The 22,468-nt window shown below is 35.3% G+C and overlaps 1 protein-coding gene across 1 annotated transcript; it reads left to right on the top strand.

Annotated features, from left to right (window-relative positions):
* Positions 1-9: 9 nt before the first annotated feature.
* LOC138695972 (sister chromatid cohesion protein DCC1) lies at positions 10-19,306 on the top strand. The gene is made up of 8 exons (XM_069820401.1): positions 10-76; positions 205-381; positions 3,124-3,292; positions 5,582-5,810; positions 7,693-7,890; positions 11,728-11,853; positions 17,673-17,850; positions 18,907-19,306. The coding sequence occupies exons 1-8, from the start codon at positions 54-56 to the stop codon at positions 19,010-19,012; spliced, it is 1,206 nt and encodes a 401-aa protein (XP_069676502.1). The 5' UTR covers positions 10-53; the 3' UTR covers positions 19,013-19,306.
* Positions 19,307-22,468: the final 3,162 nt, after the last annotated feature.

Here is a 22,468-nt window from a genome sequence, read left to right as displayed (position 1 = left end):
CATGCGCACCGACAGTTTCGAAGTTCCGCTTCCGTTTTCTGACAGTTCCTTTTATGAATATGGCGGGAGAAGGAAGGTAATGCAATTTGTTTTTAGATAATTTGTTTTTATGGCATAATCTTTGTGTATGTTATTGTATTGAAGGACTGTAATCTATCACAGTGTATATTATTATATTAAACATTATAATCTTTATTACTACAGGTATTGTCGATCTCTGAACGATGTCCACACCGTAATTCGTCATGCGAAATTAAGTGATAATGACCTGCTGCCTTTGACCCAAGTGTTGAGTTTTGCCTCAAGAAACAATTTTAAAGAAAGATACAAATTTCTTGAATTGAATTCTACTTTGTTGGCTGCTTTGCAGGAGGGACAAAGGTAAACTTTCATTATACTTTTAGCGTCCGACATGTTTATGAAGTTGAACTTCAAGCAGATTTAAAGAGAGATCATGAATGTCAAAGCTATATAATTTGAAGTTGCTTCTGCTATTACTAATATTACTACGTATTACTGCAGTATAGGTATCAGTATAGTAACTGTTACCCATCATGACAACGTCTAGGTCTATAATGTATAAAAATCACATTTTCGAAGTTAACATGGGTTTGAGAGCATTTAGGCCTATTTATTGTTAAGAAGTGGGGGTCAAGCAATAAAGAGTTGGTTTTTATGTTTATTTTTATTTTTGTGATTTTATCTGTTTTGTGGTAGAATACACGGAAGGTTCCGTGGTTTGTGTCACCGGTGACAATGAACTGTTCTTCTTCTCAGTCTATTTTTCGGTGTCGGAAGATACGGTTTGTTCAGGCTTTTGCTGTGCCTTGCATGTAGGTTGGTTTTTTGGTAGAGAGGTATGTGTAGTAGATAGCGAGTTTTGGTAAGGTCGAGGATCAGTGATCAGTTAGGTTTGGTTTGTTCAGGCTTTTTGTATGCCTTTTATATACTTTTCTGGTATGAGTACATACAATACGTAAAAAGCGAGTTTTTCTAAGCTCGAGGATCAGTGACAGGTTAGGTTTAGTTTGTTAATTCTTTTAATATGCCTTGCATAGGTCTATACGCTCTTTGGTATACAGACACACAGATATATAAGTGTAATTGTGCTATGTTTGCGAAAAGTAAGTTATTTTGTATTTTATTCTTAGAAATCATCCACGCCATATTCACAACGTATATAGCCTATATTAATTAAAATTAAATATCAAACTTGCATTCATTGCTTGAATGCGTAAAGTTGAAAGAAAAGTTGAACTGTGTAGATGCACCTGAATGGTATAATACATTAAGGAAAGAATTGGATAGGCTATGTAACAATAGAAATGTGTTCAATTGCCAGAATTTAAAAAAAAAATGTGATATTTCATTGTTAAGAGGCATTGCATATCAAAAGGGCGAGGTCCACAGAATATTGTAGTGTGTTATTAAAACCACCAAAAGTTGGCAATGATGCAAAGTTACCAGGGCTGTCTCATAAAAAACATGCAAGATGCATTCGTTTTGATTTCCCTGCATTGTTTATTTGTCATTAATTATTATATACCGTGGTGTTTTCTACAAATAGGAATTCAGAAAATGGGGAAAATATCATAAAATTAGCATGTTTTTCTTTTTTGTAAATGACATGAATATGCAGTGAACTGAACCTGAGTAGAAAATAGCTTTATTTTCTAAGTTTTATGACCAAGATTATTCAACATCAACATTTCTGTTGGGTCCCTTTACTGTCATATCCATACAATGGCGTCAGCATAGAATGTATGATAATCATGATGAAAGTTGGTGATATTCAGTTACAAGTGGTGAGGGTGATTTGCTTCCACTTTGCAAAACCACTTTAATAGAAGTATTTGCAGAAATTAACATCTGTGGATAATAAATGGATCATAGTACCTACGAAATGTTTATGAGACTTAACATCTTTCATAAATTGTGAAGTTTGTTTGTCTCTCAGTGTGTTACTTTTAATAGCAACATCAAATTATTGATATTAAATTTAAAAAATATATTCTTAAAATTGTTCAAGAGTGAGAGTTATTTATTAATGAAATACTGTTCATAAATTTGGCACTTTGCACCTTTCTGATGTTAAGTATCCAATTATTGAGAAAGGAGCTTCGACATTGACAACTCATAGAATTTAGCTGATTATACTTAGACGACTGCTTTGAAGTACTGATGGTGCCAGAACTCTGCATAGAAGTCCGAGAAAACTTTAATTGCTATTTCTCAAAAATTTCCTCGCATATTTTATTCAAAATAACATCTGATTTTTCTTATAATTAATACCCATGGAAATTGTTTAACCCAACATAGTTCAAAACAATGGCTCTTATACACTACCTTTTCCCCTTCACTGCTTCGCTCACCCTTCATTGATTCTTGCAGCAATGATGAATTTATCATTCTGTTTCCGTTTATTGCAGTTTTATTTTGGACTGTTTTTTTTTATTAAGTTTCTATCCATTACCAATAATAGTTACTTCGTAGTCGCTGATCACTTAACAAGCACACACCCACAACGAAGACCATCACAAAAATGATCACTGAAACTTCCTGTTGATAACGGTTACTTTTAAATTTAGAAAAAATTTAATTGTTTATTAAATGTTGAACAACACTGTTAATTGAACTGTTAATGCTATATTATTATTATTTTTGCTTGGTAATACTTATGACTTTTACTGTTCGATCGCAATAGTTCATAGATTGGACCGAACTGAAAAAAAAATATACATTGTGAACAGGGAAGTGGAGTCACTGTTGCATCTTGTATCAGGATTCACTGATCTCAAATGCAGGAGGAAGCAAGGGGGAGGACATTGTGAGTTGTGTCACTACATTGCGGCAGCTGACCCTCTCTGTAGATTTGAAGTAATCGTTTTTGGCTTGATCTTATTTCATCTCTCAAAGAAATTAATATATATATATTTTTTAACATGAGGAATTTCTCTTCGAATTATTTGGAGGTCCGAGGTCCCTCTATTAATTTTATTTGGGGGAGGTCAACGCCCCTGGCCTCCAAGTCGGCGCCTAGGCTTAGGGCTCTTCTTTCTAATAGGTTATAGTATGTTTGTTTCTGAAGACAATTTATTACAGTACTATACTTGTGTGTTTTAGTTTGATATTTCGTGGAAACAAAGATGACAATGCAGTCTTGTGTACACATGGTCAAACCTATGAAGTAAAGGAAGCAGAAACCTCTAATTCACTACTTCTCCTGCCAGATCTCAAGTGGCCTGTTCAGGCTGCTGATGTTTCTAATGAGAGGTACTTGGAAGGAAAACAGGTGATTAATTGGACTATATTTTGAAGATGAGATTAATCTGTTGTCATTCTTCATATAGTAAAAGGCAATACTTTTTTTTCTAAAAAAATGTGCTAGAGATTGCTTGAAGAATAAACTCTCTCATTTGAGTAAATTAGAAATACAGTAAAACCTCGTGCCCGTTTATTATGCTATCCCATATAATACTCTTTTTTTGTCCGGTCCCTGTACATTTCATATATAACGTCTTTATAAAAGTCCCGCATAATACACTATTTTTGTGGAATATTTTCGATGTAATTTTCAGCAATGTACTGTAACAGCAATGAAACATTTTGGTCATTCAACTCGCTGGTGCCATTAACCTGAAAAGTACTGGTATTCGAACCTTTACCTGTAAACTTTCATAATGTACAATATCTCACTCGTCCACACCTGTGGAGTAACAGCTAGCGCATCTGGCCACGAAACCAGGTGGCCCGGGTTCGATCCCCAGTCCCCAGTTGGTTGAGATTTTTTCCGGGGTTTTCCCTCAACCCAATATGAGCAAATGCTGGGTAACTTTCAGCGCTGGACCCCGGACTCATTTCACTGGCATTATCACCTTCATCTCATTCAGACGCTAAATAACCTAAGATGTCGATGACCTACTAAAATAAAAATATCTCACTCTCTTGTTATGCTCTCTTATTTGATTCTTTACCTGCATGCTTAAACATACAGTTACAATATCCCACTGTCTTGCTAACCCTCTTTCTTAAATAACATTCCTCACTTGGCCGTAATAAAATTCTGGAAATGTTTGCTTGTTAGTTTGTTGTCCTTTAGTGTATCGAAGTGTCTGTGAGGTGTGATTACAATGAGTCTTAAACGAAAAGAGCTTTCTGTGTCGGAAAAATTGGAAACCTTATGAAAGTACAATTAAAATAGTATTCTTAATGAAAGAACTCTCTGAGTCATTAGGAATCCCATCATCGACATTAAGGACAATAATAAAAAACAGCAACTCAATCACTGCAGCTGCAACATCGGGAGGATGTAAGTGCAGGAAAGTGAAGTGTGGTAAACATGAGGACGAGGACTTGGAGAACACACACACTGCAAACAACTATAAATGACTTTTTTTTCGAAAGAATTAAGTACAGTATACTGTATATAATAATTGTCTTTGACGTACAGTACAGTAATTACGTAATGGAGTAATACTGTATTACCTTTCATGAATCATGTATTTCAATATAGAAAAATGCTAATAGATACTGTATATAAGTCAAAGTTAATGTACCTGTCTAATATGTGGTCCCGGTTAATACACGGTTTACACGTGATCCCTTGAACAGCGTCTTATCGAGGTTTTACTGTATTTAAGTGCACAGCGAAACCTCGTTAATTTAGACCCCAATAAGCCGGACTTCGCTTAATCTGAAAAAAAAAAAAAAAAAAAGAAAAGAAAAGAAAGAAAGAGCAAAAAATGGAAGGAAGGAAATACATTCCAAACTGTCCCAAAATAATTCAGACATGTACTTTAAACCAAACTTCCGCAGCAAGAGTTTTGAGTGATGCACGTCCAGGTCCGTTGGGCACATCATAATTATGGGTGTCATGTATGTACTGCATTGTGTGTATTGCTGTACATTTTACTGTATTGTATATTGTATTTAGGCCTATGTCCTTTAAATATACTGTACCATAATCGTGTTTTGTTGCTATGAACTGAGTTTTAATGCACTTTTACTGTTCTTTTAGGTTATTTCAGTTAATTCAGACTTTCTTTAAACCGGTCAACTTATCCCCTCCCTCCCCCAATTAGTCCAGATTAACGAGATTTCACTGTATTTTATTACATCGTAAATTATTGAGGTGATATTATTGTGTCGTAATGTTGTTGTTGTTTTCTAATACCAGGCGTTTGACAATAAAGTCATTTGACCTCTTGCACTCCAATATTTTTCAAAGATATTATCATGACCAGCCGCTGAAGCACAGATTTTGAGGTGTTCCAAATCCATTTCTTGGTTTGAGTTGCACAATGGGCAGTTAGGGGACTGATATATTCCAATTCTATGCAGGTGTTTGGCCAAACAATCATGGCCTGTTGCCAATCTAAATGCAGCTACAGACGATTTTCGTGGTAAATCGGGAATTAACTGTGGATTTTGATGTAGAGAGTTCCATTTTTTCCCTTGGGATTGATATTGTGTCGTAGTGCCTTGAGATATAATTAATCAATTTTGTACTAGTAACAAAATTATAGAAGTGAATATTATCGTGTTCATGATGTTAAAAAATGATGTGTACTTTGTCCACCAGGTATTAAGCGTGTTTCACAAATACTACGAGCTTAGAGCATGTAAGCCTAGACTTCGAAGATTGCATCAGTTGCTGGAAAAGTGCCTTTACCAAGGCCCTGAATATGAAGAAGATTTGAAAAATTCTGGTGTGAAATTGTATACCTTTGAGGATCTACTGGAGAATGTACAGGCCAGTGAGTTGGAACTCAAGAAGGAACTCGAAGAAAACTTTGCTTGTGTTATAAATGGTAAGTCCTTATAAGTTTCATGTTGTGAGTTTAAACAAACGCAGTACAATAAGATAGCCTCTCTGTCTCTGTTCCCTTCCAGTTGCCACATTTTCTTTTATTCGTTTGTCATATTTATGATCTTTGTTCTTTTTTCTGTCGTAGTGAAGCAACCTAGAGAATAAGATATTCAAAAATCACACTACACCTCACTGTTCTTCTTTACCTACCTCCAGTAGTGATGTTGAACGAACACACATGTCTCTAACTTCACTTCCAGCACATTAAACTAATGACTAATGTGTAAGCAGAAGTGTCTTGTACTGATGAAATTGTGATTTTGTATTATGTAATGCACAAATGTCTTTGATAGTTCATTATCTTTTCTTATTGTTATCTTGGTATGTACCATATCGAAACTCATCAGTTGAATTTTTTGGGTATTCTGTTCTTGATTTGTCCAAAACTCTCTCGATGTCCAGAAACTGTCTGTAAATTCGACCCATAGAACATTTTCCAGGTTTCTGTTTATTGAAATGATGATGGTGTAATTTTGCAACTGCCTGTCATTGGCAGTGGACAGTGATGTGTATGATAGTAACAAAAAATCGAATTTTTCCCTATGAAACCAGATTTTTGAAACTTCTAATCACACACAATATACTTACTTACTTACAAATGGCTTTTAAGGAACCCGCAGGTTCATTGTCTCCCTCACATAAGCCTGCTTTGCTGTGGTCGTGCCAGAGAATCAGTCCCATTCTGAGGCTTATTGTATGGATTCGTAACAAGCTCTTTTTTATGGTGATGGGTTTTTAGCCCTTCGCTCAACCCCCAAGCTGGAGGACCACCCCTTATCGGCTGTCCACAACTGCTTATTCAGTATATTCGCAGCTACCCTCCATATCTGGAGGCCCTCTCTTCTATCCACAATGCGATCACACACAATATACAGGGTGGAAGTGAAATAACCTTGCAGATTGAAAGGGACGATAGAGTACATGTAAATGAATAGGAAACCTATATTACGTTTTGTGATTAAATGCACGGTTAATTAGAAAATTAAGTTTGAAGTTTCAGCAGTCTGGCAACATCACCGCTAACACACACTACTCATGATAGAGATGTGAGAGGTCAACGAACTCGGTGTGTCTCAGTAGGTGAACTGCTCTCTGCCAAGATGTTGTCACTTGCTTGCATCATGCAATGGCTTGAAATTAGAGATTTTTTAAAATTAAATTTACTCGAAAACTGTCCACGCTATTGGAATACACCAGAGGAATAAATTATTCTTTATTAGATTTCCTATCCATATGGATTATCCTATTTGCAATAATTACTGAATAAAAAATTGTTAAATGTTTAGGAAAAAAAAAATATTTTGTTACATACAATATGAGCTATTTGCTCTGGAAATCTGCAAGGCTATTTCACTTCCAGCCTGTATATTACTTGATATGCCATTCTGAAATCCCAGCATTTTATTTGACGTCTTGATTTTTCGTAACTGGGTCCCCTCATGTCTGAACTTCATGAGCTAACATAAAGTAAGCCTCTGGCGTGGCTCAGTCGGTTAAGGTGCTTGCCTGCCAGTCTGAAGTTGCGTTCGGGCGCGGGTTCGATCCCCACTTGGGCTGATTACCTGGTTAGGTTTTTTCCGAGGTTTTCCCCAACCGTAAGGTGAATGCCAGTAATCTATGGCGAATCCTCGGCCTCATCTCGCCAAATACCATCTTGCTATCACCAATCTCATCGATGCTAAATAACCTAGTAGTTGATACAGCGTCGTTAAATAACCAACTAAAAAAGAACATAAAGTAATTCACTAGTGTAAATAAATCTTGAGTGTGTTACAGTTTAGCTGTGGTGCTGATATTTAGTGTACTGGCTTGCATGTTAATAGGAGCATGGCGATTCCTGGAACATGAGTATCATTTCCGTGTACTGTCATACATCCTCAATTTCGTGGATGAAAATTCATGGCCAGTAGACAAGCTTAACAAGACTGAAACTCTACAATCTCTGGCAGCTTTAGTTCCAGTGGAAGTTTTGGATCAGTGCTTCTCGTGGTACACTGAGAAGACAGGGACATTTGAAGATGGTAAGTATCCAATCCATGAATTGCATATTGATCAGACTCTGCATGAGGCAGATTATTCAGTGGCACATGACATAGACCAATAGAAGCTTAGCATTCTCTTCTGATATTTCTGAAATGTGTGTGTAAGATGATGGGTAGTGGGTACCACACATTATCTAAAATAGGATTATATGATTCATATAAACTCGCAAAATATTCCATGACAAATGAATCACTCACTACAATACCAAGTTAATCAACTATGAAAGTAAACTGATTATGATGTGGATAGTTTTCTGCTTAAGGAAAGCAGGGAACTAAAACTAAGCGAAAATAGTTCCATCTCAGAGAAGAAAGAAAACACAAAGATCGTGTAACATGATTTCAACGTGACTTTTTCTGTTATATTATTTTCTCGGAAGCTAACCATCGTAAAAATGACTTCAACTGATAGGTTCGTTAAGCATAACTGTTTTGAAATTGTTAGTCTGAAATGCGTTTATGGACGAAAGTAATACACAAAATTGTGTGTTTGTCGCATTGGTCAGAATGATGGCTGATTGGGCAACACAACTGATTGGATCAGTTATTCTCATACGCCTTCATCGAATACTTTGCCTTGTATAGTATCACCTTTTCATGAACTGATTAAGATCCATTTTCTCCTTGTTAACCAGAAACTGCTGACAAAAATTCAGTGAAGATTCAATGATAAGTTAGCCCTTTAAACAGCAAGGGAAAGTTGACAAAGGTCACTCTTTTTGTTCTAGTATGTTAGAGAGTGGATGCTGGACCTTCATTGGAGATAGTAGTCTACGTACATTTAAGTGCATTAACATAGTAAATAAAACAGATATTGTGACCATTTGGCCATCTGTTCTGCCATAGGTCTTCGTGCTGTGGGCAGTGCAGATGCATTTAGTATACAAGTCAGCACTATTTTATATTCTTTCAGGTTTTACTGTTAACAGTAATTGTTAATCATAAATATAATCATATACATAATTATTATGTTTGATTCTTTAGGAATAGCCTATATTGTTTACATTATGTACAATTCACAATGGAATTCAAGTTCGATCCTTTCAAAATGTTGCAAAGACTGTGCTTTGAGAAGATACATATAAAGCATACTTGACATATTTTATAACGTCTGGATCAGTTAGTTCATTAATGATATCAGTTATCAGGGAATCCGTCAGAACTCGTTGGAGTCATTCTGAAAGTCATCAATGAAATTAACTTATCATTTGACCTGTTAGGTTCTAAAGTTGATACTTCTGATGAATTGTAGATGGTGAGGCTTGTGATTGACTGCCGTATGTATTCTTGCCAAACACTGCAGATGTTTTGACTTGTTAATTTTCACACAAACTTGTTTCGATAGTTCTGTAAAATTAATTTCATTAGAATCAGAAATTTCTTCTGAAATTAGCAAAAATGTACTTTGGAGGTACAATAGAACCCCGATTATCCATCATTCTATTAACTGATTGACGGATTATCTGTCTCTCGCTTTTTTGTTTCTCTCTTTTTTTTTCCCCTACAAAAACATATGAAGTACTACTTTACGTTATATTAGTATACATTTTTTCTAGAGAGTGTTATTACATACCTTTTCACTTACACAGTACGGCCTACTCAGCTTCTGTATAAAATGTACAGTAGCGTGCAAATTAATTCGAACATGACATATTTTTACATTTTCTGTCATTGTTGGCCTCACAGCTGCTCATACTGCTTTAATTGACTTCAGTAGTACGTGTAATTCCATTGTTGAAGATCTGTCATTATTTTTTTTATAATATGTGACATTTTGTCTGTCGTTTTGTACTTATAAGCATTTTAGTTGTGTTGAAGACTTAATAATGCAATCCTGTGTACATTCTGTCGTCTTCACAAATGGATACAACTCCACGAAAACGGTCTAAAATTATAACATTAGCAGAGCATTCTTCTATGACACAGAGGCAAATTGCTGCAGAATGTCACATCGGTTTGGCTACTGTTAATTCAATCATAAAACGATGCAGGGAGACTGGATCCATCACACCCCAGAAAAAAGGAAACTGTGGCCGAAAAAGGAAGACTTCACCTGCAGATGATCGTTTAATTGTCAGGAAAAGTAAATTAAATCCTAGACTAACTGCTGTCGACTTAACGCGTGAGTTAATGGCTACCACTGGGGTGAATATTCACGTCACAATAGTGTGGCGTAGGCTTTTGGAAGCTGAACGAAGGGCTCGTAAGCCTATTAGGAAGCACCTGCTAACCCCTGTTATGTGCAAAAAACGCTTAATGTGGGCAAAATTACATCAACACTGGACAGTGAATGACTGGAAGAATGTACTTTTTTCTGATGAGTCTCATTTCGAGGTCCACGGCCACCGTGTTTCTTACGTACGGAAAGGATCCGAAAAAGTAACAGCAGCTCATCTCCAACAAGCACCCAAATACCCCCCTAAAGTAATGTTTTGGGGTTGTTTTACACATGAAGGGCCTGGAGCATTAATACCTATCAAGGGAATGATGAATTCTGACAAATATATTCACTTATTGGAAACCAGAATCGCACTCCAGCTGCAAAAATCATTTCCGGATGGCAGAGGTGTGTTCCAACAAGACCTGGCACCATGCCATACATCTCGAAAAACTACAGAATTCTTCAACAAGAAGAATATTCAGGTACTCCCCTGGCCAGGCAGCTCACCCAACATCAACCCCATTGAGAACTTGTGGTCAATTTGCAAAAGAAGAATGCAAAAAATGGATTGTTCTACAAAGGAGAAGATGATTTCTGCCCTCATTGGTGTATGGTTTCGCAATGAAGAAATGAATATTTGTGGGAAATTAGTGGAATCCATGCCAAATCGTCTCAGAGCTGTCATTAGGAACAAGGGAGGCCACATAGATTACTGAGGTATGTCTTAGATACTTTTTTTTATCCCGTTTGAGTGTTTTTACATAAGTAATTACGTTGTTCGGATTAATTTGCACGCTACTGTGCTACAAAATGTGAAAAGAAAATGTGTTGTGCTAAATATCGAAAAAAGTGCAAATAATTGAGTAGTTTGGGGAAAGAGAAACTGTGACTCATCTCACATCAGAATACGATACTGGTGTTACAACTATGCGTATTTAAAAAAATCAAGGATGAAGTGTATAAAGTATGTAAATCTACAGCATGAGACCTCTACTTTCCTATCCTTCCGCTGATAATCATTACAAGGAGTTTCCTTGCTCCTTAAAAACCAGTCATTAACAATCAAACTTGAATGAGTGAACTTCTGATCCACTACCTTGCAAGTTAAACACAAGATCACGGAGAAAATTACGAAAGTACAAGTATTGTTCACTTGAAAGTACAAGTATTGTTCACTTAATTTACGAAAATAATTTATGATACGGATTATCCATTTTTTCGATCAACCGTTCAGTTCACCCCCTTCATTACCACTGATAATAGAGGTTCTACTGTATACTTAATAATAAACTAAATTATATCGAGATTGTTGTGTCATACTATGATTATATGAATTATGAGTACCATGTTAGTAATAATAATGACATTTAAAATATGAAATACAGCATACTTTATTAACGGTAACAGTCTTAAATTATTGTAGTTTGTGTAAGCATAGTAATTTCACTAGCCTGAATAATTGACATTGTGTTCATCTAATGTTACTTTTTTATTTTTGCATGTCTTCACATGCTCTGACAAGTTTTGATCCTCACTGCAGTTTTCTAACTATCCATAGTGCCAGTGGATGAGCAAAGTGATGATGCTTTCTACTTTAATTCATAATGTTGTTTCTTATACATTTGCCAATCTTTTTTTGTTTTCTTTTTACCCAGGTGATCCCCATTACAGGCTAATAGAGTCGAGAGTTTGTCGGTTCTTGGCAGAAGTACTGTTACGTCAAGCAGGAAAGTTCAACCTTAGAGATTTCTTTTCATCATGGCAGCAAAGTGTACCAGAAGGTAGATATTTTATCTTTATATGTAAATACACTGCTCGCTAGAAAAATTAAGAAAATTACACATAGATGAGATTGTTTTGCATCATTTCTGAAGACAAGGGAAATTGAAACACTTTTATTTTATACATATCAATACGATTTCCATTGCATTGATTGTAGGATGATTGTGAAATAATATAACAAACTCTTACATATAATGTATGTACATGAAAGAAGTGCAGACTAGTTGTTCTGCAGAGAAAAGTTTGTCCTGTTTGAAGAGGATTAAAACGTATCTTATGAATAGTTTGTACAGCAGTAGACTGACATCACTAATCTTTATTTCCACCAACAACTACCTCCTCAGCGACTTAATGAAAACTCATACCTTCTATGAAGATATCATTGGTGTTTTTGTTAAATTTAAGGACAGAAAAAGAAGATCTGATTTACAAGCAGTGAGAAGAGTTCTCATCTTACAGTAGAATGCCTTTTTAACTAATCTCTGAAGAATTAATTTTTTTCCCCCTTAAATAGGGGCTTTTCTTAAAAGGGGGTTTACATAAAATGGGAAGGAAAGTCTAAAATAACTAGTACTGACATGTTATAAACCAAACATTTAGATAATTTAATTAGGCCTTCAATTATTATTTACAGTAAATTTCATTATAATATTTTCTAACTCTTGAAATGGTGAAGCACGAACATTGTAATATTCCTTTGCACAACGAGAAGTTACATTTGTTCAGATCAAATTTCTGCACATTTAAAGGACAAAACTAAAATTCTTTCAGTCATTTATTATCACAATACACTACTTTCTTAAATTGACTGAACATATTGGGAATGCAATCAATGGCTTTCCCAAACACGCATGAAATGTTTAATATAAAACAATTTTTATCTCGAAGGGAAGCAGAAACGAGTAAAATTGTATTAAATTTTTGATCTGAAATATCTCAAAGAATAACCCCCTAAAATTAATGACATTACTTACGATTCATTCTGTAGTACACGAATATTCCACACTATCGAATGATCTGTGGACCCAAATTTTAGGAGAGAATTAGAAAAAAAAATTGACTGTAATTTGTGTTTACAAAAAATTAATCCTACATAATGATGTACATTCAAGTTCAAAGTCATAATTTATTTTGTATACTAATGAAGGTCATGATGAATGGTAGCCAGTGGCGTGCGCAACCTATTGCATTAGGGTAGGCTCTTCATGTTTGCATGCTACATAGGTATACAACTTACAATATCTCGAACATATTGATAATTTGATATAATTTTAGTGAGTTCTGACATCAAACCAGAGCAGCAGCCAGAAGGAGGGTAAGAAAACAGAAACTTCCGGAAACTAATGATAAAATAAATTGGTAATTAAATAAATCATACCTTATTTACTTAAAGGTGAACTCCATTCTGCGTTCCTTTTTAGAAAACTCCTCAATGACATCGCTGTGGAATGTAGGGGATTTTCAGATTTCTTTCAGCTTTTTCTTCTCAATGGACATCAAGGCTAAACTGCTTAATCTTTCTTGCCCTTGAGTTGATCTTTGAAGTGATTTAATCCGCTTAAGGGCAGAAAATGACCTCTCAGCAGATGCAGATGTGCTTGGTATGGTCAAAACCAGTAGGGTCAATTTGTACAATTCGACAAATTGTGTGTGGAGTTGTTTTGATTTTAAATGTGTCACCAGTTCATGAGGGTATTTTCCACGAAACTCTTCCATTGAATATAGGACTGTCAATTCATTTTTTAGACGAACTATATCAAACACTGCACTGTGCTTTACATTCAGCGCATCCAGGGCGGAATTAGGAAAATTTAATTTATAAGACTGAAATTTGTTTGGATCAAGCAATGAAATAAATTCCAACTGAGGGAGATTTCCAAACCTATCTGTAATATGGTTTGTCACATTGTCTATTTTTTCAAAAAATATTCTCCTGTATTTTATGACATCATTTTCCAGGCATTTTCTTTTTCGCGGCACTTCTTCACATTCGACTTCATTACAAACATCACTCCATAATGCACCAAATCTGTATCTCTCATGTAGAACAATACGTTTTGTTTCATTAACCTTTTCTACACAATACAGAATATCCAAATGCTTCGTTTGAAGAATGTTGTACAGAATGTCAATGTATGCATAGATCTTTGATAACACATTTAGAAGAAATTTGGTCTCAAACTCTGAAAGGAAAGACAAATATCCACGCGCAAGAGCAACAGTTTCACTTTCCCAGTCTGATGAGTTGTTGAGTATATTTTTAAAAAAGTCCACCAGCTATTTACGGTTCTCCTTTACAATATTGACTATTCTGGAAGAGAAATTTCATCTTGTGGGTGCATTTCTTGGAATTATTCTGTTGGAATATTCAGTAAGAGCATGCGCGCGTTTTGTAGACTTGGAGAAGAAGCTACTTAGTCCATTCAATGTCAGAAAAAAAGATCCGGCACTCCTTAATACTCATAGCTGACTGAGATAAGACTAGATTTAGGACATGACTGAAACAATGAACAAATAGAGCTCTAGGATAAATGTCTTGAACTGTGGTTTTGAGTCCATTTATTTCTCCAGCCATCTCTGCCGCACCGTCATATGTTTGACCAACTAATTTGTCTCTAATATCATAAGATCCCACTATGTCCATTACATGATTAAATAAACCATTACAGGATCTATCTGCACTCACATCAACGAAGGAAATAAACGTTTTTTGAACCTGTGCTGTCTGGTCATGGACATACCTGAGAGTGGTGGATAGTTGTGATTTGTTGCTTACATCGGATGTTTCATCTAAAATAACTGCAACATGCTGGGCCATGGAAATGTCATTCTTAATAGATTCCATCAACACGCCACCGATAGCAGCTATCAGGTCATTTTGAATTCTGTTGATGTGCCCTTAAATGTTGTAGACGACTCTACATGTTCTCGAAGAGTAGTGTCGTAGCTGCTCAACAAATGTAAACATTCTATATAGTTGCCTTTGTTAAGTGAATCTTCACTTTCGCCATGCCCTCTGAACGGCAGTACTTGCATGGCTAAGAAGCACGTTGTGTCGATTAGGCTTTTCATTATTTCTCTGTTCTTCTTCACCATTTCATTGTGACGCGCCACATCCGATTTCAATTGTTGATCAAGTTGGGTGTCAATACGAACACTTCCAAAACAAGAAAGCTGAACAACCGAACGCAAATGACATTGCGATCGTTCGTGTTTGACAATGGCATTGCTGAGATTATTTAAATTATTATAACCCTCTTTGTTCCACACACTTTGTTCGTTACAAATTAACGGTTAGCACGTCTAGCCGCGAAACCAGGTGGCCCGGGTTCGATTCCCGGTCGGGGCAAGTTACCTGGTTGAGGTTTTTTCCGGGGTTTTCCCTCAACCCAATATGAGCAAATGCTGGGTAACTTTCGGTGTTGGACCCCGGACTCATTTCACCGGCATTATCACCTTCATCTCATTCAGACGCTAAATAACCTAAGCTGTTGATAAAGCGTCGTAAAATAACCTACTAAAAAAATCGTTACAAATTAATAAGCATGGCCAGCAAAATAATGACTGCATCCTGTTAGCTAATTAGTTTTCACATATTGGTTCACATTGAAATAACGTAAATATTCTCTACTCTTTTCTTTATGTAAAAACTTAAAGTTCGGAAGCGCCGGCACTGGTCTTCCCCCCACAGTTACAATTTCAACTTTTTCGTTCAATGATCTACAACCGAAAGTCCTTTTAAAAATCTGTTCAATTATACAGTGATCTTCTGCCATATTACAACAATATCGCACTAGTTTTACCTCACTTTGTTTAAATAAACTCTATAACACACTCACTTTACCAATAGAAGTTCAAATAAACACTATAATACAGTAATTTCATCACCAAAAGCACTTTCATTAGCGCCTACCAGCCTAACGTACTACGGCAATGGGCAAGACACGTAAATCAGGGCGCATGCGCCAGCTGTTCTAATGTACTGATTATGAAGGGAAACACTACGCTCACTGCAGGGCCAGGGAGGCTCAGCAAGCCGAGCTGCCCAACTCTCCAGTGACGAAAGATGACGCAAGAGCGAGCACACAGCGGACAATAATTGAAATGCGACATACAGTACCAACCAAAAGGAAATGAAAATAGGATGCCAAGCCAAAATTTGCTGAAATTAGTTAAGGACTCTGCAGACTTTCTTAAATTAACAGTATTACTTTTAAATACAAATTTAATAAATTTCTTCCTGTCTGTTTGGGTAGGCGCAGCAGACCTAGCCTACCCAGAATGCACGCCACTGATGGTAGCTCATTTAAATCCAATTTTAATCCACTTTATTTATTACAGAAGAAAATAATTAAAATATGTCTTCATAAACCTATTGATTTTCCATATCAAAAATTGTTTTTAGACTTTAATGTTCTTAACATAAGACAAATTTATTATATTGTATTAATAAAATTCACATATAAGAATCGAAATAATTTTTAATTGTATTCTCATAGTTATGGAACAAAAGATACGAATTCTTTAAGATTGTTTGAACCAAAATGCAACACTGCTACAGTATTTAATCATAGTAGTAATTAGGCCCAAGAATATATAACAAATTTATATTTAAATATCCTAATCTTGTCAATTGTAGTTCTAGTATTAAATTTAAAAAGTTATGTATGGATTTTATAAAAATTGAAAAATTTAAATTTATATATTCTAATTGCATAGTAGACATAAGACAAATTGTATTATATACTTATTAATTTCAATTTAGGAATCCGCCCTTGAGCACGAGTTCTACTCTTTCAGGGGCGAGCTAAAGTTTTTCTGTATATATTATATTTTATGTTACAATTATTAGCAAAATAAATAAATCTATGTGAGAGATGTAGAATGTTTTTGTTCTACTCGTGGTTTGTAAAGGGAAGAGTCCTGTGAGTTGTTCATTGATGGTTCAAAAGAATAGTAGAAATCGCAGACTGGGAAGAATCATCAATGAATCTTTAGAATCGATTCATAATGTGTGATTGAATCATTGGAATCAACTTCTGAAAAAGAATCATGTTGCCCAACTCTATGCCACACAGACTGAAGCGTAAGGCCGACAGTGCTATAGTACAACGGGATCCAGGCAAAGCGGTACCAACCTTATTTCAAATAATTTGCGCACTCCAGTTTTTATTTGCTAAATTCCAGAATCAATATGCGTGGAGTATTTGCGTATATACGGTACTGTTGATTAGGTTGATAAGTTGAATTGTTATTGACAAGAGAAGTAAAAACAGATATCCCAGGTCATAGATTTATGTTGTATGAGGAAAATTTGTTCTTGATTCAGAGAGCTACAGACAAATTGATTAATTGCGTAACTTCCCGATGAGTCCAAGTTTCCTGCTCTGCAGATGTTTGTCTCTGTGGTCATTGTTTTGAGACCTTAGAATCCTCTGACAAAATAGAAAACAAAGTAAAAAATAAGGAGGTCAGTGTAGTAAGCCAATTGACTATCAGGAGAAAGAAAAGAACAAGTCTTTAATGTGAATGTAAGAAGTATACTCACTTTCGAACAGATGGGGTTACATTCATTTGTGCTGTTCTTACCAGGTTAAATTTGATATCTTTCTCTATCCCTGCCTCTTTCCGTCTCACCCTTAGTGACAAGAAGCCCCTGACAGTGACAAGGTTAGGTAGGGTTTGATGAGGAGATATATTAGTGACAAGTGCTTTGTGCAAAAAATGTCAAGCCCATGTTCTTCTGTTCCCCCACTTTTTTTTTTCATGTCTTAATTTTTGCTTCTGATAGGTAATAGTATGTTACATTTTTCTTCAGGGATGCAGACATCAGAAAAATATTTGGAAGGCTTGGCTTTAATGGACAAAAAGTCAAAACCTGAAGTTATATGGTACTTCCCTGAAACTGATCTGCCTGAAGACGTCAATGAAAGGATTAGAATTCTCTTCGAAACTCGAGAAAAGTGGACACTGGATGAAATACGCCCCTATATTCAGTAAGTTTTATTTTATTTTTAGTAATTTCAGAGCCTGTCTGCATAGTTTAGATTGCAGTATTTAAGTAAACTTGGAAAGTCTTTGTAGAATCTATAGCTCGACCAACTACAAAAAGACCTTCGACTTTTCTAATACTCACGTGGCCATGGAGGGTGAGGTGTCGTCATTATATGAGCAGCTCGTTAGGCCGGGTTACACTAGTCAGACTCCAACTGTCGTAGACAATGACACTGTCCCTTCCTTCAAAATGTTTTTTATCAAGCTGACCGAAACTCCCATAGCTTCCTTGTTGATGTGGCAACATTATATTTCAACTTGAATTAATTTTTTTTTCTCTTTTAAATACTTCGCAATGTTATAAATAATTTTACACTCGTCGATTTTCAAAAGCATGCTGCACACATTTGGTTTCCCTTCCATTTTTATAAATTACAATTTGTTTTAACTTTACACAATACGTCGAAATGGAATATTAATAATTGATTGAAAAGTGAAAGATGCGGACACGAGTGCTGTTTCAAATAGTTTAGAATGTACTCGCTGCGAGACGCCGATCAGGGAGCGCATCTACAACACAATAGATCCCCCACTATGACAACCTGCGCACGAATGAACACTGGTTTGTGGCGCAGGTTTTAATGTCAGTAGTCGTGCTATAGTTACGTAATTATATTCTTCCCAATCTTTATCCTAGAGGTTACATTTTCATATAATTTGCCTATGGCATTTACAAGAAGTTTGTTTGTATGTTTGTAATGGTTTCATTACATGTATTCTCTTCTGTTAATCTTCTTGATTCCTGATACCTCGTGAACTTGTTTTATTTAAATTTTGATTTTGAATTAAGAATTTCGTACTCTGATTATGAATTGTCATTTCTTCAAATAATGCTTTTGACGTAACTACTTCATTTCTTTTTCTTCATACCTCCATATTTTGTAACATTTCCTATATGGTCTGCCAGACTTTTCTTCTGTTGCGTGCAAAATAATAATTATGCTTTGATCCAGTTAATGATAATCAAATATTAATATTTATAATTAATTTTCTTGCAGACGATTGGCCACAGAGAAGATGAATGTGAATGCACTGCTAACAAAATATGCTCGGGCATCTTCTGTAGGTGGTGTGAGGTACTATGGTGCAAAACATGCCAAATGACAGCTACAGTTTCGTTATTTAGGTTCATCTAATTTATGATCTATAGGCAAATGGAAAAAGTAGGGTGGCGAATAGGCAGGAATATTTTTCTATTGGATTTATCAAGAGATCAAGCTCATTTCTGTTTTGTGTGTGATTTATTATTTTATTGCTCACTTCTGTAGAGACGTAGAATTGGACTGCTTTATGCAATAAGAGACCAAGCGCCATTTAATAGATTTGATCAATTTTAGTAAACCTCTGTACCATAATTTTAGGATTTATTATTTTTATTAAATAGATATATCAGATTAAGTGTTTGTGTTGCAATTTTCTGTCACACAAAGGTATCAGCACAAATCTTTCTCAGTTTTCTGTGATCTTAATTATTTTGACACTTTGTATATTTTTTAAGGATGAGAATGGTGACTTGCTTGCAGACTCTCATTCAATCCTGAACAGATGGAAAAACTATTTTGGGCAACTACTAAATATACATAGGCCAAATAGAAATGGTCGGGATGAAATTGAAATACAAACTGCTGAGCCATTTATACCCGAACCCACACTTTCTGAAGTCGAAATTGCGATAGAAAATCTGAAAAATTATAAGTCTCCAGGTATCGATCAAATTCCAGCAGAATTAATACAAGAGGGTGGAAGCGCATTATCTGACGAAATTTATAAGCGTGTACTTGCTATTTGGAAAAAGGAAATTGTACCAGAACAATGGAAGGAGTCCATAATCGTACCTATCTTTAAGAAGAGGGACAAGACTAAATTGTAGTAACTTTCGAGGAATATCACTTTTGTTGACGTCCTACAAAATTTTGTCCAATATTCTTTTGAGAAGATTAACTCCATATGTAGATGAAATTATTGGGGATCATCAGTATGGTTTTAGGCGTAATAGATCAACTATTGATCAGATATTTTGTATTTGACAGATAATGGAGAAAAAATGGGAGTATAAGGGTACAGTGCATCAGTTATTTATAGATTTCAAAAAGGCATATGACTCGGTTAAGAGAGAAGTTTTATATAATATTCTTATTGAATTTGGTATTTCAAGAAACTAGTTTGATTAATTAAAATGTGTCTAAGTGAAACGTACAGCAGAGTTCATATAGATCAGTTTCTGTCAGATGCGTTTCCAATTCACAGTGGGCTAAAGCAAGGAGATGCACTATCACCTTTGCTTTTTAACTTTGCTCTAGAGTATACCATTAGGAAAGTCCAGGATAACAGAGAGGGTTTGAAATTGAACGGGTTACATCAGCTGCTTGTCTATGCGTATGATGTGAATATGTTAGGAGAAAATCCACAAACGATTAAGGGAAACACGGGAATTTTACTTGAAGCAAGTAAAGAGATAGGTTTGGAAGTAAATCCCGAAAAGACAAAGTATATGATTATGTCTCGTGACGAAAATATTGTACGAAATGGAAATATAAAAATTGGAAATTTATCTTTTGAGGAGGTGGAAAAAATTCAAATACCTGGGAGCAACAGTAACAAATATTTAAACACAGAATAAATATGGGAAATGCCTGTTATTATTCGGTTGAGAAGCTTTTATCACCCAGTCTGCTGTCACAAATCTGTAAGTTAGAATTTATAAAACAGTTATATTACCAGTTGTTCTTTATGGTTGTGAAACTTGGACTCTTACTTTGAGAGAGGAACATAGGTTAAGGGTGTTTGAGAATAAGGTGCTTAGGAAAATATTTGGGGCTAAGAGGGATGAAGTTACAGGATAATGGAGAAAGTTACACAACACAGAACTACACACATTGTATTCGTCACCTGACATAATTAGAAACATTAAATCCAGATGTTTGAAATGGGCAGAGATAAAAAAGATAGAAACAAAATGGAAGAAAGAGAGAAAACCATAAAATAGAGAAACAAGACATAAAAGTTACTAAATTCATGTCAAAAAATATTATCCATCGTATCGAAAGTTATCTTACACTTTAGCTATCATATACATATTTATATGCACGGTCCTACAAAAGGAAAAAAATAAAATAAAAAATATGACAGAAAAAAAGAATGACATCGAGCATTTCTTCATATTTTTCATTGCACTGACATGCAGTGATTGGTTATATTGTACTGGAATATCTTAATGTGACTTATAAATTGAGACAAAGAAGATATGAAATGGAAAACTAAATACTGATTCAAATCGAAGAGTATGAACATCAATTGAGGACCGTTTTTGCAAAACTTGCTAACTGAAAAAACTAAATTTTACAGGAGAGACAAATAACTGAATGAAGACAAATAGGTTATAGGTGCAACCATCACACTTTGACACACTATAATGAAGAGAAATAATTCAATTTTACTAAGATAACTTTAACATCGTGTAGAGGCCTGCTTTATGATAACGAATCCACCAAAATCTCAATTTTGCAAATTTTGCAGTTAGCAAGTTTTGCAAAAACGGTCCTCAATTGAAAATGACGAAGAATGAACAATGGAATGCATTTAACCCACATGGTAGGGAGGATGGGATGGGCAGGATGGAACTCAACATGCGGCCACCTCCACGTGGTGAGTTCTGGGTTGTTTCAGTTCAAGAGAATGAAACAAGCAAAGAGCTGCATCTCTTCTATGAATATTGGTACGAAAATTTATACAGGATGGAAGGTGTTCAATAATAGTAACTTCACACACTAAATCCTTAAGATAAAAGAAATAGAATCTTCCTTCACCATTATCCATCTTTCTTTTTATTTAGTGCGAAATCGATTTTGCTTCTAGAAAAAATTGCTACAGGACAGTGAATTCAGTAGCACTTGCTAACAGATGGAACTACCCTGCAGCACTGATGGCAGTCACGAGGAGACTGCCGGTACACCCTGTCCCCGCAGTGCTCAGGCTTAGGGTGAAGCACACATCTTTTAACAGCGCTGCAAAATATCCATTACTTAAACTGATTTATTATTAATTAAAATATTAAAACATTTCTTCTTAAACCGTAAATGTAACAATGCAAAATTATTTGTTGTAACTGAAAATGTAATGTAGACATGTTTACAAAATGTGTGTTTGTAAATATGTTTGAAAGATAATGGGATAAAAATAATCACATAATAGCTATTTATGCAACAAACTGCGAAATTTGAAAGATAATGGGATAAAAATAATCACATAATAGCTATTTATGCAACAAACTGCGAAATGATAGTGTTTTAAGCATGAGAAGTGATTATCCTTCGACCCGAAGGGAAAGTGGACAACAAGGCGAGTGCTTAAAAACGCTAGTTTTGCACGTGTTTCATACAAGATATTTTAGACAGGCAGTCGAGAATCCTAATTGTGTTTATAATTTAATGAGAATAAAATTTTTGGTTTGTTCTCTCGCAATTGCGAACTTCTGATGTTAAAGACAAAGAGTATTACAATCGTATGAAAATTGATAGATTTCACGGCCTTCGGATATGTAGTAGGTAGGTTATTGTAATT

This window comes from Periplaneta americana, chromosome 3, assembly GCF_040183065.1.
Source record: "Periplaneta americana isolate PAMFEO1 chromosome 3, P.americana_PAMFEO1_priV1, whole genome shotgun sequence".
Classification (NCBI taxonomy): Eukaryota; Metazoa; Arthropoda; class Insecta; order Blattodea; family Blattidae; genus Periplaneta; species Periplaneta americana.
This window is presented reverse-complemented; position numbering and strand designations above follow the sequence as displayed.